Source organism: Chaetodon auriga, chromosome 6, assembly GCF_051107435.1.
Source record: "Chaetodon auriga isolate fChaAug3 chromosome 6, fChaAug3.hap1, whole genome shotgun sequence".
Lineage (NCBI taxonomy): Eukaryota > Metazoa > Chordata > Actinopteri > Chaetodontiformes > Chaetodontidae > Chaetodon > Chaetodon auriga.
The window spans coordinates 23,984,216-23,999,520 of record NC_135079.1 but is presented as its reverse complement, the minus strand read 5'-3'; the positions used below and the strand labels follow the sequence as shown (position 1 = coordinate 23,999,520).

Below are 15,305 nucleotides of genomic sequence, written 5' to 3'. Positions count from 1 at the left end.
ACCTCCTAACTGAAACATCCATCCACTAATTAATAACTATTAGATTCCCAATATCTGGTGTGGATGCCAAATGTTGCTTTATAATATTCACTCCTTGTAGGAGTGAATATATGCCTTGAAAATAAGAATATAATATTATGGGTCTGGCATTCAAAATACATTAGGTCTCTGTTTGCTAAGGTCTGGTGGGTCCAGCACAACTGTGTCTTTTTACACCTCAACTGGCTTAATTTTGCTGAACAGCTCTATTACAAAAGGAAATGCTGACCACTGATTTCTAATGGTTTATTCTGTAAGGGGGTAAAACTACTGTGCCTTCGATAAGCCTGCATTGTGTGTGCGTGTGTGTGTGTGTGTGTGTGTGTGTTGGCTCTAAAAGGGCAGTTTTCCTCTCAGACCTGCTTAGTCGACGAGAAGTATAACAATCCCTTCAAAGACACTTGAGCAGCACAATTGGTAGCAGAAGGCTCCCAAGTTTCAGAACAATAATTGAGAAAGTCCTTCTTTAACAAGACTACAGGTGGTTTAGGAAGCTGACTGACCGTCGGAAAAAGGTGCCTTAAGCTTCAAGCTGACATAAGCATTCTAACATGCTCACAATGACAATGCTAACATACTGATGTTAAGCAGCTACAGTATAATCTTTACCAATCTTTGCCATCTTTAATCAGTAACTTGTTTCTCTTCCATGCTCAATGCTTAAATGTCTGCAGAAAACATAAAAACATTCTCAAAAATGTTTATTAATTAAAGCTCCATGCTAAACTCTGAGCAAATCTAAGTTTGGAACACAAATGAGTCAACAGAAAATGAAATTAATTTCATTTTCATTTTCCACCTCATTCAGTTCACCGACTCTTTCACTGTCAACCACACCTCTGGATCTTCCAGTTTCAACACGTTGTGGCAATATACCACTTCACATTTGCAAGTCCTCAATTTTGGCTTTTGCCAGATTTCTTCTGCCCATGTTTGTATGCATTTAGCCCTGATATGGTATTTGAACTTTTTCTCTATATTTATTAAAAAAAAAGAAGATAATAATGTAAGTGATAATGTCTCCTTATGCATAAGAAGTTCCCTGCACAGCTGCAAAAAAGGTGTTGTGTGTGTGCTTTTGGTTCACTAAATGTACTTCAGTATTCAATAGCAGTTGGGATGGAGGGAGAAAATGACATAGCTGTAGGCTTGTACCTCTGTGTGCAACCAGTAATACTGCCAAACATGATGAGCCTAGAGCCAAATACACTGAATGACAGAAGAGGCCCAGTTGCTGATGGATACATTACAGTGGCCTCTCCCTTGCAGATGAACTACTCATCACTTGGCTATTCAGTATATGCCCTTAAACAGGCACTCGCACACGGACACAAACATGCACGCACACACAACTCAAGATCTTTCTTGTCATCGTGCTTTTAGCAACATTTGCCCTTTAAAGGTCTCAAAAATTCCAGTACAAGCAGCAGCACTGCACTTTCCTCCCAGTTTTCAGTACTTATGATCAGCACCATGTTGAAATTCTCCTCCTCTGTACAAACCCAGTGAGTGAAACTCTGACCTGAACAGGCAATCCAAAAGCACTCACCATGTGCTGAGAGAGCTTTGGCTTCCTGTGTTTCAGAAACTGGTCAAACACCTTCACCTGATGCTGGACCCTGATTGGATGAAATAACAGCATTGTTTAGTTGAGTGTGCCAAAGATTCAATTCCCAGCTACAGATTTTGGGAATGACATTGAAAGTTTGTTTCAGGGACCAATTTGAGTGGATCCAGGCAAAAGTTCTGTTGCTACACGCCATGCTGCTGTTACTCTTGACGAATAAGAATAACTTTCTGCAGTTTCTGAACTTTTCTCTGATTTAAATTTCTACAAGTACCTGAATGTTTACTGTATTTAAGCTAATTTAGAAGTACATTGTATACAGTACTTTCAAGTACTTAAAGGTTCTGTACAATCAGTTCAGATTATTCACAGTATATTTGTATTTCTAATGGTGTCACTTTATGGTTATCATTTCTATGTATATTTGTATTTATTATGTACTTTACACCCATTCTTACTTGGTGAGGCTGAGGTCGAAAAGTTCGGCCAGATACTTCGGTTTGTCCAACAAGGCTGTCAGAGCCCAAAATGCCTCCTCCTCTGCCAACTGCATCAACAGGACCGCAGCTATGTAGGACATCCCTGTGACACAAAGACACAGACACACACACACTAAGATATTTAATTTCCTACAGCTTAGGTTATCAGTGTTTGATATACTGCTTTAAAACATTTAAGATACAGGACTGATAATTCTTTATTAATTGACTGAGACAATGAAAGTTGTTCAGTTGTAGGAGAATCAGAATACACTGATCGGCAGGATGGCAGAGCATAACCTCAATGTGCTTTGTATAGTGAACTGTGCACATCTACCCTCATTATAAACATTGCATCTTTCCTCAAAAACACAATATGTTTACTGTGGAAGCAGGATGCAGAGTAGGACATACTGTAATACAGAGAGGTAACACTGGAAAGTGGAAACAATAAACCATGAATGGAGCATTAATCAAAAAGAGAAGATTCATTTGATTATTCCACCTACTGATATGCCATGCTGTCACAATCAAAGCAAATAATGCGAAAAACAAAACACAAATATGTAAATATGTCAAATATTGAGTGTATTCAGGACTGGATGATTTTCAGCTCAATTCTATAACCCTTTACATCAAAAGAACATTCCTGATCTTAACTGGGAATTAACAAGAAAGAACTGCTGATTATCAAAAGTTCTGTCAAAACAACACATTAGTACTAAACTCCTGTACTGATATCATAATTTCATACAGTTTTCATCCAGATTTTTATGATTTTATGATCAAATTTCCACTTCACTTAAATAAATTCAAATAAATGTCATTGAAAAGCCCAAAATACATTCTGACATAGAAAATGTAACTAATAATGTGAAAAAGATTTGAGAATCTTCCAGAGCAAAAGAGCACGCTGCAGTTACTTTTTCTAATAATGGTCCTCTGATTCCATCTAGTGGTCCTTTCATGTACTGCAGATATCCTCATCAAAGGAGAGAGGTGGGTGGTGTGTGAAATAACAATGATGAGTGAGAGAACACAATGATCAGCTTAAATGACAATAAACGTCCTCCCCATGAGGATTTAGAACAGGGCCAACAAGTGGATTATAAAGAAATCAACAGTCTTTACTGGGAAGCAAAGACCGACAAAGACAGAAGGAGCACTTTATACTGTTTTAAAATAGTATTCTTAGAATTCCTTGTGTTATATTACTAAATACAGTAAAATCAGTTCAGTTATTTGGTCCATTACCTTGGCTGTATCCAACTTGAGGGCAATATTTTGCATAGGCGACGAGGACCCTGAAGAGTTTGGCCTGACCCTCGATGGCTTCTGGGCTCTCCCCCATCAGAGAGCGGTGGGTCGGGAAGGAACGCTCTGTGGAACAGATCAAATTGATATAAAGAACACTACTTTTTCTCCAACAATAGACCTAAAATCTGCTTGTATACGGCATCCCCACAGATTCTCTCTTTTTCTTTTTCATTTCTAAAGCTATGTTCTGGTCTCTATAAAACCTTACATAATCACCTAAAAACCTCTGAATAATCAGTTTTAAATTCAATCCTGAAAACTAGCCAAAATAATTTCCACAACATACAATCCATGTTCTCAACAGAAAACAACATTCAACATGTATACACAAAGACTACAACTTCATTCTACTGTTTGAGCTCACGTAGGTCCAGGGCGATCTGTCTGAAGAGTGTGATGTCATCCACAGAGTATCTTGGTTCAGGGCTGCTGGGGGGCTGTTGCTGACTCAAACCCAGGTCATTCTGGGTGTCGCTCAGTGTGGAGATTGCCGACAGGATGCCATACTCACTGACTCCCAAGTCCACCAGGGGCCCTCGCACCTCTGACAAGCACTTCTGTTGGAGAAACCCCAGCACATTCCACTGTTAGAAATCAATCAATCAATAACACTTCTACTATGAATGAATGACAGAGCAGGGGAGGGATCATGACTCATAATCAGGTTTGGTCAGGCAGGAAATAAAATGAACAGTCAACCCGGATTAGTTAAACTACAATGAAATCATGGTTAGGGGCAGTGACGGGGGAAATGAAGCTTTCTCAAACACTGAGCAAAACAACAGCATGAGCTTGTCAACTCCTGGTGTGGCATTTATAGGAAGGATTGATGCACACGACCAACACACGACAAAAATGTAAGCCAGAAAATAAAACTTTATTGATATTTTGTTCCATTAAAGTTATATGATATAAAATGGCCACTTTTAAACGTTTACAGCTCTGCTTTTAAACATTGTGGTAGATTCAAAACCATCAAAACATCGCTGATAATAAATGAACAAATAAACTAATTTAAGACCTGCATTCACAGACCGACCCTGGCACTGCCCTGCCACTGAGCTTTTTAACAGCCAATGTTCCCCATATCTGGACTTCATCAAGGACTCACAGGGAACAAAGGACAAAAGAACTGACTGTGTGATGCAGAGTTAAATGTAACTCACTTGATAGATTATACTTCATCTACTATCTACAAGGAAAGTATAAAGTTCAGGTTCAATATGCTGACTTTGGATGCAGGAACTAACAGGAACTATTTCCTTATGTGATGAAATGAAGTGTATGATTTTGTGAAAAGCATAGATCACCATTTTGTTGGTAGCTGGCACAAATCTATTTTTCAGTAACATTGTTGACAATTTGGCAAACACAGTTTCTTCTACACGCACCTTTTTTTTTTTTTTTTTTTTTTTTAACAAGAAAATTGTTCACAGCTTGTAATAAAAGGGAAGGTAAGTCTGAGATGCCAGAACTCAGAGGCCACTTAAAGAGTGTGCGCATGCATGTGCATGTGCATGTGTATGTGTGTGCGCTGCCCCTGTTCTGCATTCTTCAGAGACGGAGAAAAGAAAGTAGATGTTCCTTTGATAGAAGGATGTATTGAAGGTCTACATACACACACACATATATATACATATATATGTGGCTCATCCAGTTTAGCATGTTTTTAAGTTGTAGCGAAATCATCACTGCAAGTGCATCTCCACAAACCAGCTCAGACACACTGGTTTGCCTTTTATTTTAGTAAATAAATTCAAAATTTTCCACTTCTCTTGGAAAGCGAGACACTCCACATCTACTTTTGTTTTCTTGGCAGTTGCCATGATGCACAGACATGGTGAACCACTATGTGTATGCTGCATACAGGGACCAATCAGAAGAACAGGTTTGTGCTATTTTATATTATTTTCTTTATGAAAAAGGTGTTCTACTCCCCTCCCTGCAGAGCGACCTCTTCTGCTGGCCATCAGTGAACAGGTGAAAAAAACACTTCTCCTGTGATATTGGGTTGATTAAAAGCAATACTGAAGAAGCCTTAGATCTAAATTAGGATTTCCCATCAACATAGTTACAATATATAATTGCCTGAAATAATTTCTTTTGGCTTCCCATCCCTCTCAGCTGCTGAATGCTGCCTTAAGCATTATTTTTTTTACGGTTAGTTAGAGCATGTGATAAAGATATCACACTTGATCTGGTCTGATGGTCCCCATTCACAAATTTGGTGGTGGTTGGTGGATGCTGCATTCAGTCATTTATTCATCAGTTGTTCATTGTTTTTAAATATCTTGTTTTGTCTGATCAAAAACATCTGGTGGCACCGTTCTTCTTTCCACTTGCTACCTCACAGTGTAATTTTGCAAGTGAGTACTACAGTGTGCAACATTACTCACACGTCACATTATATTTTACCTGGTAGTTGAAATCACTGGTTTCTCTCAGACTGTCAATGGTGAGAAGACACTTCCACACTCTACCTCGAAGGCTTGGAGGAATACCCATCCTGATAAATCTCTCAATCTGAAAACACAGCAGGAGGCAAAACAACATGTACGTTTACAATTACTGCATGGTAAAAAACATGAGGGGAAATGATTAACAATGCCTTTTTTTGCAGATGAGACAAATCTCACCTGGCTCTTGCAGATAAAGCTGGCTCCATTCCAGTAGCTCAGCAGCTCACACAGCTCTTTCACCCTCACTGAGCTCAGCTGGGGGTAGCTGACAGAGATAACACAGCGTGGTGAGTTTAGACTGATTCATCAGTTTTTGGAGTCAGGCTGATATTGGCATTTTCTATAAAGACAAATACTGGCCATCGAGTGTTCAACCTCTTATTCAAAGAAGGATGATTATCAGCGATCACAAACAGTCTGAGTTCAATGTGTGATTAAGTATTGATTCCTCTAAAGTGTTCATGAATACCACTTCATTTTGTTTTTTATCACGTGATTGCTGTCACCATTCCAGTGTGGTGTGGGCACTTTGCTCCAGCTTCAGGTGAACAGTGTATTTACCCCTGACAACATACTGTCTCACAGGGTTGTCCACTCTGACAAGCAAGTATACCTGAGCATCATTTTTATCTATTTATTACTGTATTTTTTCATTTCTATTTTATTTATTGGTCACCCAACGGTGGAACTTATTCTTGAACAGAAATTGACTTCTACATAGTTATACAGTGGCCTACTGTCACCACTGGTCCCACGTAGTTAGTTAGCGTTATGTCACATTGTTAATATCACGTTGTCCTCAAACTTAAGACATCGCGTTGAGACACTTCAAGCGACACAGTACCTTCTAATATGTTTTTTTCTAATACCTGAATATAATGTCAACCTGTTCACCAGGCTTTGCATAAAAGTGCTTGCATGCCGCTAACTTTTAAACAAGTTTACTGACGTTTTCTGTAATTAATTAACGCTACCAACCGAAAAGTTAGCTAACTAGTTTTCAGGAGCTAACGTTAACGTTAACGTTACCCTGTTCCGCACCTGTAGTCGTGACATCGGTGATGAAGTTTTTGGTCCTTTCGTTTAGTGAGAGCAAAGCCGAATTCATCAAAACGCAAGTTCTCACTGCGTCTTCTAATCGTTGAACTTCTCCTGCTGGCGTTGCTACTGCTTCTCCTCCTCATGCTTAAAAAACACTGTTGCCAGAGCGCAGTTTGGCCCGTTTTAAAAACACTCAGCTACAAACAATAAACCGGCTGCTGAGTCGTTGCTGTCACCCTCGACCCGCCCCTTTCTGACGTCACCGCCAACTGAAAATGGGCGGGATGAATCAGAGCCGTTTAAACAAAGAGGAGCGCGTTTCAGCTGTCCATCATTAGGCACAGGGACATTTGGACAGTTCCAACATGGTCATAACAGCATAACTGTCAGTGTAATTATTTAAATAACAAGAATATATGACAGAGACACGCAGACTGACACTGGTCCAACAATTATATTATGAAAGTTGATTAAAGGAGCTCTTATTTTTCTCTTCTGTCTCTCCTCCTATACCCGTGTCTCTCACTACGGGCTGCTGCCTTTAAAACCTTAAGTGATGCACTTATCACTCTTGCTGATATAATGAAATGCACAGGAATTTGTCTGTACTTTACATTACAGACACATTCTGTCCTGTCATGCTGTGCCATCATCACTTTGCAGTTAACCCCTCATCATTGTGGTGTGTTACGCTATCACTGATGACAAATTTCTTACGCCATCATCGCTGTTCTCTATACCACAACACAGTGGATGATCATTCCTGCTTACGATCATCCATTTACAGTAGATATACTGTTAAAGCTTTCAAACCACCTCACATCTCTCACCTTCTTTAAATCACACACTCAAGTTATGTCTGTAAGCACTAATCCTAGCAGGCTACAGTGCACCTTTTAAAGTAAATGAATACAAACAGCTCTCAAGACAGAATTTATTTGTTCCCCATTCTATTTTAAAGATTCACCTAATTCTTTATGACTCTTGCCATATGGTTGGTAATGTGTTTATTTGACAATAAATGTTTCTTGCTCTTAGTTCTACCTTTAAAAAAGAGATCTTCATCTAAGATTATTAAGTAAAGTTAATAACTTTGTGGAAGGAGTCAAATTTAAAGAAAAGCTTTGCTACACTGGCACAGACACACACCCACACCCACACACACGCCAAGCTGCATGTTCACTGAGAACCTTCTAGGAGTTGGTGACCATTAAGTTAACAGGAAAAGCATCAGTTCCTGTTTGCAAAATGTTAAATACTCTGTGTGTGCATGTGTGTGCAGTTAGGCACGTGTCCAGGTATATGTGTATATTATAGGTCATACACATATGAGTCATCCAGATGGTGTTTTAGCAGGTCAACAGGATGTCATATACTACAGATATGTTAAAAATGGGATAACAACTTATCTGTATCAGCTTTTCTCTAAGGTTATGTAACTGTATGCCACATCTGGACCCGCATGCATGACCAATCTTACTATAAAAATTTTAATCATTCACTGGGGGCAAATCAAAGAGAATGCACGCTTAAATGTTCTTTATTGTGGTGATACAAAGTACAAAGCCTACATATTGTAAAAAAAATTAAAAAAATGCCTTTGGTTGGGCATGATCTTCATGTCAGCAATTATCAAGTGATAAAGGCAGAATCCATTGCCAGCAAAGGATCACTATACTGAACAACAGTTGATTATGATTATACTATCAAAAAATTCCTTTTGTAAGAGCTGTTTATTGCATTCTTTTGGGTTATTTTTTAAAGGGCGAATGCTGTAGATCATCCTTTTCATTCTACGGTGACTTGGTCATTTCTGCGTGTCTCCACTTTGTATATCGTCTGGTAGCCATCGTCCCAGGCATACAGCTGTTTGTCTCCGGGGTGGTAGTGAATGCTGCTGTGGCTGGTGTAGCGCTTTGGGAAGAACATCACAGGACTCTCATCACTGCAGATGGATGGAACAGAAAAACGGCAAACATTTATTCAAATTAAAAAATCACTTCAGCTGTGGAATATCTCTATCTTGTTGGTCTGTCTGTGTGTTCCTACCTGTGGATGGTGTCATGGATGTCGTAGAGACACTGAATGGTGGAGCGTCCTCCATAGCGTGTGTTGTAGACCACATAGAGAGTCCCACATATTAGGAAGGCTCCTTCAGCATCACGGCTTCGGCACTGTGTATCCCAGATGTATTCTACCGCCAAAGTTGCTGAGATAGCAACAAAAAAACAAAACATGTGCTCAGTGCAGACCAGGTTATGTTACATATGTATGTGTGTAGGGGAGGTATGCTCTACCTTTATCCAATTTGGTAATGACCAGGTTTCCTCCGTACTCAGGGTCAGCATGGATGACCCAGAGGCCGAGTTCATCCACAGCCATGTCCAGGTAGGTGTTGGGGTTCAGACTGTAGACTGGTAGACGACCTGCTCCTGGTAGCAGTGTACTGTCCACCACTGTACCGTTCAGCAGGTCTACCTTTATGTGATGAAAACAAATGAAAAGAAACAGATTCAAACATGCTATCAGTGTAGTTTTGATTTCTTTTCAGTGGTGTCAGACATGTAACCACTGGACAAGACTAAGAGTCTACAGCCATGCTAGTGGCTCTGTGAAGCTGTGCATAGGCACAATGTGGCTCTAAGCTTAGTGCTAATTTTAGCAGGCTGACATGTTCACCATCATCATTGATTCATTGTCTGGTAATTATACATGTCTGTCCAAAATTTGATGGTAATCCATCATATAGTTGATGAGATATTTCAAACAATCCTGATATAAATATTATAGCAGGTAAGGTTTTGTTTTCCTGTCTTTATTTAATTAGATTTTTGGAAACATACTTTTTGTCCTGAAACGTTCTGTTGCAATTACATCTGCTCCAAAACACTGAAAGTATTTTGAGAAAGCTTATTTTACTGGAACAATTTGTTTCTTTTGGCATTGTTAGCTGACTGACCTCAGCTAAAGAGGACCAGCAAAAGAAACGGGACAAAAATCAACTCTCCGATGTCTAAGCTCCTCTGAAGTGATCTGGTGTCAGTCTCCAGCCAAAAGCCTCTCTGCAGTTCTACCGCAACACTGGTATGAAGTGAAATCAGTGACTTTCAATCAGTAATTGTTCTAAGTAAGTGTTTCCAGGCACTGTGAACCTGACTGCTTCACAAAGAAACTGTTTTATTCCACCCATTTTTATATTTTAGAAACATAGCGCAAACTAAGAAATGCCTTGATGGGGAACATGAATATACCATATTATGCTTTGACTACTTTATGTCAGTCACACACCTTCAGAATCTGGTTGGGCGTGTCTGCCTTGTGGCAGTAGAGGAATCCATTGTAGACCACATGACCTGTCCCTTGCCAGTGGAAAGGCAGCTGCACCACCTTAGCTGGTGGAGCAGGGGTCCTCTCTGCAAAACTTTGCAGAGAAGCATACTCCAGCAGAGTGTTGTTACGAATTCCACTGAGGAGGTAGACCTGAAAGATTGTAACCAGATGAGAAGTGAATGAAAATGATATTAGCTCAGCTTGACATTCCATTCTTGGTTTAAATATAATGATATTCTTAATCTGTGGTATTCATGCCTTATATAATAATGATTCTGTCACATTAGATTTCTTCCTCGCTGGTGAATGTCACCGTGAAATGCAAAGTCTGCAAAGAAGACATTACTCTTTGATTCTGATGGACTGACACAAACCCCTGATATTTAATCATTGATTCATTTAAAAGAAAAATAGATCTTCCATCTACCTGTATTATTTCTATTTCTGAGATACCCACATGAATATGAAAACATACACCACAGAACTATAATGGGCCCTGAAGAGTGGATTTTTCATCTATTTCAGTAAATGATACATCAAACAGGGTAAAATCACAATGTCAGCAATCATTTCCTTCTAATGTAACTGTTAAGGAGTGTTTCTGATCCAGGGCGATCAAAAAAAAGAACAATTAATTCTGGTTGTTATGAGAAAAAGGTAAGTCATGGTCCTCATTGAGAGGAAGATAAGCGGAGTCTGCTGCTCAGAAAGAAACACAGCTGTCTCCCCACTGCAGTCACATTCTATTATTACTGTAATTACATCATCTTTGCAAAGAACAGACCTGGGCTGATCCTTCAGAGGGGTCCTTGAACCAGGAACCAGAGGTGTCTCCTGTCCTCTTTACAATCTTGAGGGACTTGATTTGACTCAGGGCTGTGCTGCAGTCTGGAGATGTTGGAGAGAAGGCCAATGAATGAATGGATGTTTACTGAACTCTGACACAGTACATTTTGTGCCAGTGTCTATTTGTCTGGCTCCAATTATCTGTAATAAAAATATCTTGCTGCTTTCTTTGTCCTTCAGTTTCAGCTTTTTCTTTACATAATCCCCCTAGACAGATAGATGCCCCCCCCCCGCCCAACGCACACACACACACTGTACAGATGACCGTCCCACCTTTCTCCACTTTGATCTTGGCTTTCTTTTTAAGCTGGTCCAGTTCTGCAGCTTTTATCTGTTGCTCCAGCAGCGCCTCCTCCATCTCAATGTCAGACTGAATGGGAATCCTGTTTTCAAGATATTCTAACTCTCTCTCCATCCGGTCAACTCGCACAGACATGCTGTCCACCTGGCTCTTCACCTCTGATCTATGGAGCAAAACAGTTCTCTCAGCTCTCAAGTACCTTGAGTAAATACTGTAGTTCATTCAGTTGGTCACATGCTAATCACCATTCCTGTCATTATTGTCCATTTGGGGCAAATGTTCCAAAGTCATTTTTCAGACGGTCCTACCTTAGAACACCAACAGAGGACAGATAGCCCCTGATTTCAGAGGACAGGTCATAGGTCTTCTGGGTGACAGACACTGTGTTTTGCTCGCATTGATTCAGACGCTCCTGATGCCATTGAGGCAGGGGAAAAGTGTTGCAGAATTAAAACCAGATTGCATGCCTTTAAAAATCAGAAATGCATTCTGCCTCTTAAAATTGTTGAGTTTAGTAATAATAAAACACTCCCTGGCACATTTCAATACACTCAAGAATTCTGCTTCTCAAGCCTTACTGTACCTGTTGTATTTGCTATACTTGCATGACCAATAGGTTATGGTGGCTGTACTGTTAGCTAATGTTTGCAAACTTTAGTTAGATGTTTTATTATATAGTCAGTGCATGGACTATGAATTCTTCCATACTTGTGCTACATTTTAGCATTATTGCCTTTGACTGTTGTTCAGCAAGTAACATCACTTTAAGCAAAGAAATACTTTTCAAACAACTTCTGAAACAAGAAATATTCTTCCTCTAACAAATGAAAACTTAAACTCCTATAAGCAATAAAACACACCATTGCTCAGTTCATACACTCAGGGTTTTTTGCTGCTACAGGTTACTTGGTCTGGTATGACGAGTAGCTTATGGGGGCTAATGTTAGCAAGTTTTTGCAAATGTTAAGTTGGTATAATGGATACATATTTAGAGAAAATTCACCAGCTTTAAAATTCAGCACAACATTACGGAAATCAGTCATAGGCTGAGATGATGTAAAGTTTTGGCAGCCATGACCTCAGCATGATGCAAACGTAGTACAAGTGGTATTTTTCATTCTGCCCATTTTAAGGTCTGTTACATAAGTTGAAAATTTTACACAGAGCAGTACAAGAGAGTAGAATATACCACATATGTGAGGTCATGTATGAGTAACATTTCCAGCAGTTGTTAATGGTAAGAGCTTCTAGTACTGAGGTTATAGTGCTCAGATATCTCCTTAGGGATGCAGGTACCTGACGTAAAACAGCAGTGTAGCGGGCACTTACCTCCATCTGAGCCAATCTCCTCTCCATGTATTGGATTATAAAGGCATCCTGGGGTGAACCCTGGCTCTGGACTGAACCCACAGTCAGATAGAGAGATAGGAGAAGGACAGGAAGCACTCTGCCTGACATTTCTAGCACTTCTGTAAACAACTCAGCACTGAAACGAATGCTTCTGCAGTAACAACGTTGCTATGTCTGTGTCTGAAATCCTGTGCCAGTGATTATGACACCTTTTCCTGTATCTCTGCACGTCTCCTGCACAGTGAAATCCACTAAAACAGTCTTCCACACTGGAAAAAAGCCAAAGGGGAAAACAAGATCAATCCATATGGATTCAGTCAGAGTTTACAACAGTCTCACTGTGTTGAAAGTAGTTCTTGATGGTCTTTAAATGGCTGGATATTCTTTTTTCCTCTTGCAAGTTTTTCAGTCCGTTAGAGTTGTAGCTCCAGAACTTTCCGTCTTGTGTCTCGAGTCAGTTGTTGCTCCAGTGGATTTGGATCCAAGTGAACCTCACCCCTGGTCCCTCCCAGCTCTTCTCTCTCCCACTCTTTCCCTCTCTAGAGTTTGTGTATCTGAAGTATGAGAGAGAAAACCAAAAGCAAAGGGGAAGAGAGAGAGAGACAGAAAGAGAGCTAGAAACAGCTAAGACAGTTCATATCCTTTTGGTCAACCCTACAGTTTTTTATTGTAATACTCTCCAGATGGCCTGCTGACACGTCTTCACTTCTCACACAGAGCAGAAGCTCTGCAATAAAAGTTGACTACATACAGTATCAGGACCAACCCCACATCACCCTGTGTGCAAAATAAATATGGTTAAGAATACTCACATAAAAATATCTTTGTTCTCCTACACCTACACCCACACCTACACCTACACAAACACACTGAATCCTCACAAGACTGCACAAGTATTTTGTTATCTTGCAAGACACAAAGGATGTTTCCGCTGGCAGGATTAAAGGTTTCATATTAGACATTGTATTATATAGCTCCAAAGCAAATATTAGATAGGTGCCTTGTAATTTATTTACTCCTAATTCTGGACTCCGCTGTAAAAGACATATTATTATCTAATGTCACACCTTCCCATATCAATGGTTACTCTGACTGAGGAGACTGAGGCTTAAGAAGTTAGAATACAAATAGGTTCATATACAAAATAGTCAGATATTTGGCTTTAAATCCAAGATTTTCACATCATAGCAGTGCAGTTTCCATTTCCATCCCTGAAGATCCAGATGATATTCTGACTGATTTAGGTCCAAAAGTTGTCACTGCCATTATGGATAATTCCTGGTTTGCTGCTGTTGCCTGACGACTTTTATCTCCATCTGGTGCTTTTTAGAGCCACCTGGGTCTGTTTCCTGGGCTTTTTGTTATGACAGACAACATCTGGTTGTCAGCTTCCAACACTGTACAAGATCTGCTGCATATTAAACATAGAGCTTTCCTTGAAGAGGCGACTATATGTGAGCAAGGCAAAGGTAATAGAGGATGAGACACTAACATGCTAAAAATGCAACATATATCTCATCCTCATAGTTTTGTTAAGTTCTTTTGCATTTTATATCTTGTGAGACCTCTGCAGTTATACCAAGTTTCTACCAAGAGATGGCACCACACCCCATTTGATATACCATTGACAGTACCACTGGTATACTGCAACACACTACAGTGGAATGTAGTGAGCCTTACCATGACACCATAGCCACCAACTCTCCCAACCACACCACCTGTCTGTAATTACAGCCTACTGCTAAATTCTCTATGAGATGCACTGGTAATAATAAAGCAGCAGGAAAGTAAGAAGGAACAGCGAGGAACCAAGTTCATGATCAGAAAGGCACTCTGCTGCTGTTTTACTTAACGTCTTGGCTTGCATCTCATTAAAACAACCCAAGCTCTATGTAATTCCAAAGGCTTGACATTTACAGTTAAGAGTGCCCTCATTACCTATCGGACCTTGCAAGTTAGGAAAGACACAAGGCTATGATTGGTTGGGGTCTGCCACCTATTGTCTGTCATGTCGAGAGACATGACAGACAATATATATATAGATTCTTGCCATAAATCATGGCAAAAAATTTATGATGCTACGGTTGCCCAGACCTGACAGAGTGATCATCTCAAAAAGGAAAAATATTGTGTAATCTCTTCCTGCTGTAACGTGATGTACTGTATAACTGTGTGTTGTTTAAAGGATCTTTCATGAGCAAATACCTGGTTGTTTCCAGGGAGCAGGTACCTGAAGAAAGCTAAGGATTTATCTTGTTTTAGGTGATCAGATTACTCTTAACCACTTTCTGATGTTCTGGCCGTGCACTACACACACCTCACCTACACACACACACACACACACACACACACACACACACACACACACACACCCACAATGAGATGTAACCTCATGAAAGATTCATTACATTTTGTGCAGGAGACCTATAAAATATCCATAGAGTCTCAGCAAGACATCCAACTGGCTTCACATCATCCAGGACTGACAGGAGTAATCCAAAGGAGCCCCTTTGTGTGTGAGAGTGTGTGTGTGCCTGATTCTGTATTTATGAGTATGTTTACAGTATGTTTATCTG

At 39.9% G+C, this 15,305-nt stretch overlaps 2 protein-coding genes across 2 annotated transcripts in view; both read right to left on the bottom strand.

The window, feature by feature from the left end:
• LOC143322667 (uncharacterized) overlaps positions 1 to 6,987 on the bottom strand; it is a 61,681-nt gene extending 54,694 nt beyond the window's left edge. Inside the window, exons 1-7 of the mRNA XM_076734003.1 lie at positions 6,903 to 6,987; positions 6,039 to 6,126; positions 5,818 to 5,925; positions 3,767 to 3,959; positions 3,340 to 3,465; positions 2,065 to 2,188; positions 1,589 to 1,658 (exon numbers count right to left, since the gene is read on the bottom strand). Of these exons, the coding sequence (XP_076590118.1) occupies positions 1,589 to 1,658; positions 2,065 to 2,188; positions 3,340 to 3,465; positions 3,767 to 3,959; positions 5,818 to 5,907 (603 nt within the window). The 5' untranslated portion in view covers positions 5,908 to 5,925; positions 6,039 to 6,126; positions 6,903 to 6,987. The remainder of the gene's footprint in view (positions 1 to 1,588; positions 1,659 to 2,064; positions 2,189 to 3,339; positions 3,466 to 3,766; positions 3,960 to 5,817; positions 5,926 to 6,038; positions 6,127 to 6,902) is intronic.
• Positions 6,988 to 8,426: 1,439 nt separating this feature from the next.
• olfml1 (olfactomedin-like 1) lies at positions 8,427 to 13,433 on the bottom strand. The gene is made up of 8 exons (XM_076733386.1): positions 12,709 to 13,433; positions 11,688 to 11,791; positions 11,352 to 11,542; positions 11,017 to 11,120; positions 10,191 to 10,382; positions 9,200 to 9,380; positions 8,952 to 9,111; positions 8,427 to 8,847 (listed from the first exon to the last, which is right to left on the bottom strand). Exons 1-8 carry the CDS (start codon positions 12,835 to 12,837, stop codon positions 8,691 to 8,693), a joined length of 1,218 nt encoding a protein of 405 aa, XP_076589501.1. The 5' UTR covers positions 12,838 to 13,433; the 3' UTR covers positions 8,427 to 8,690.
• Positions 13,434 to 15,305: the final 1,872 nt, after the last annotated feature.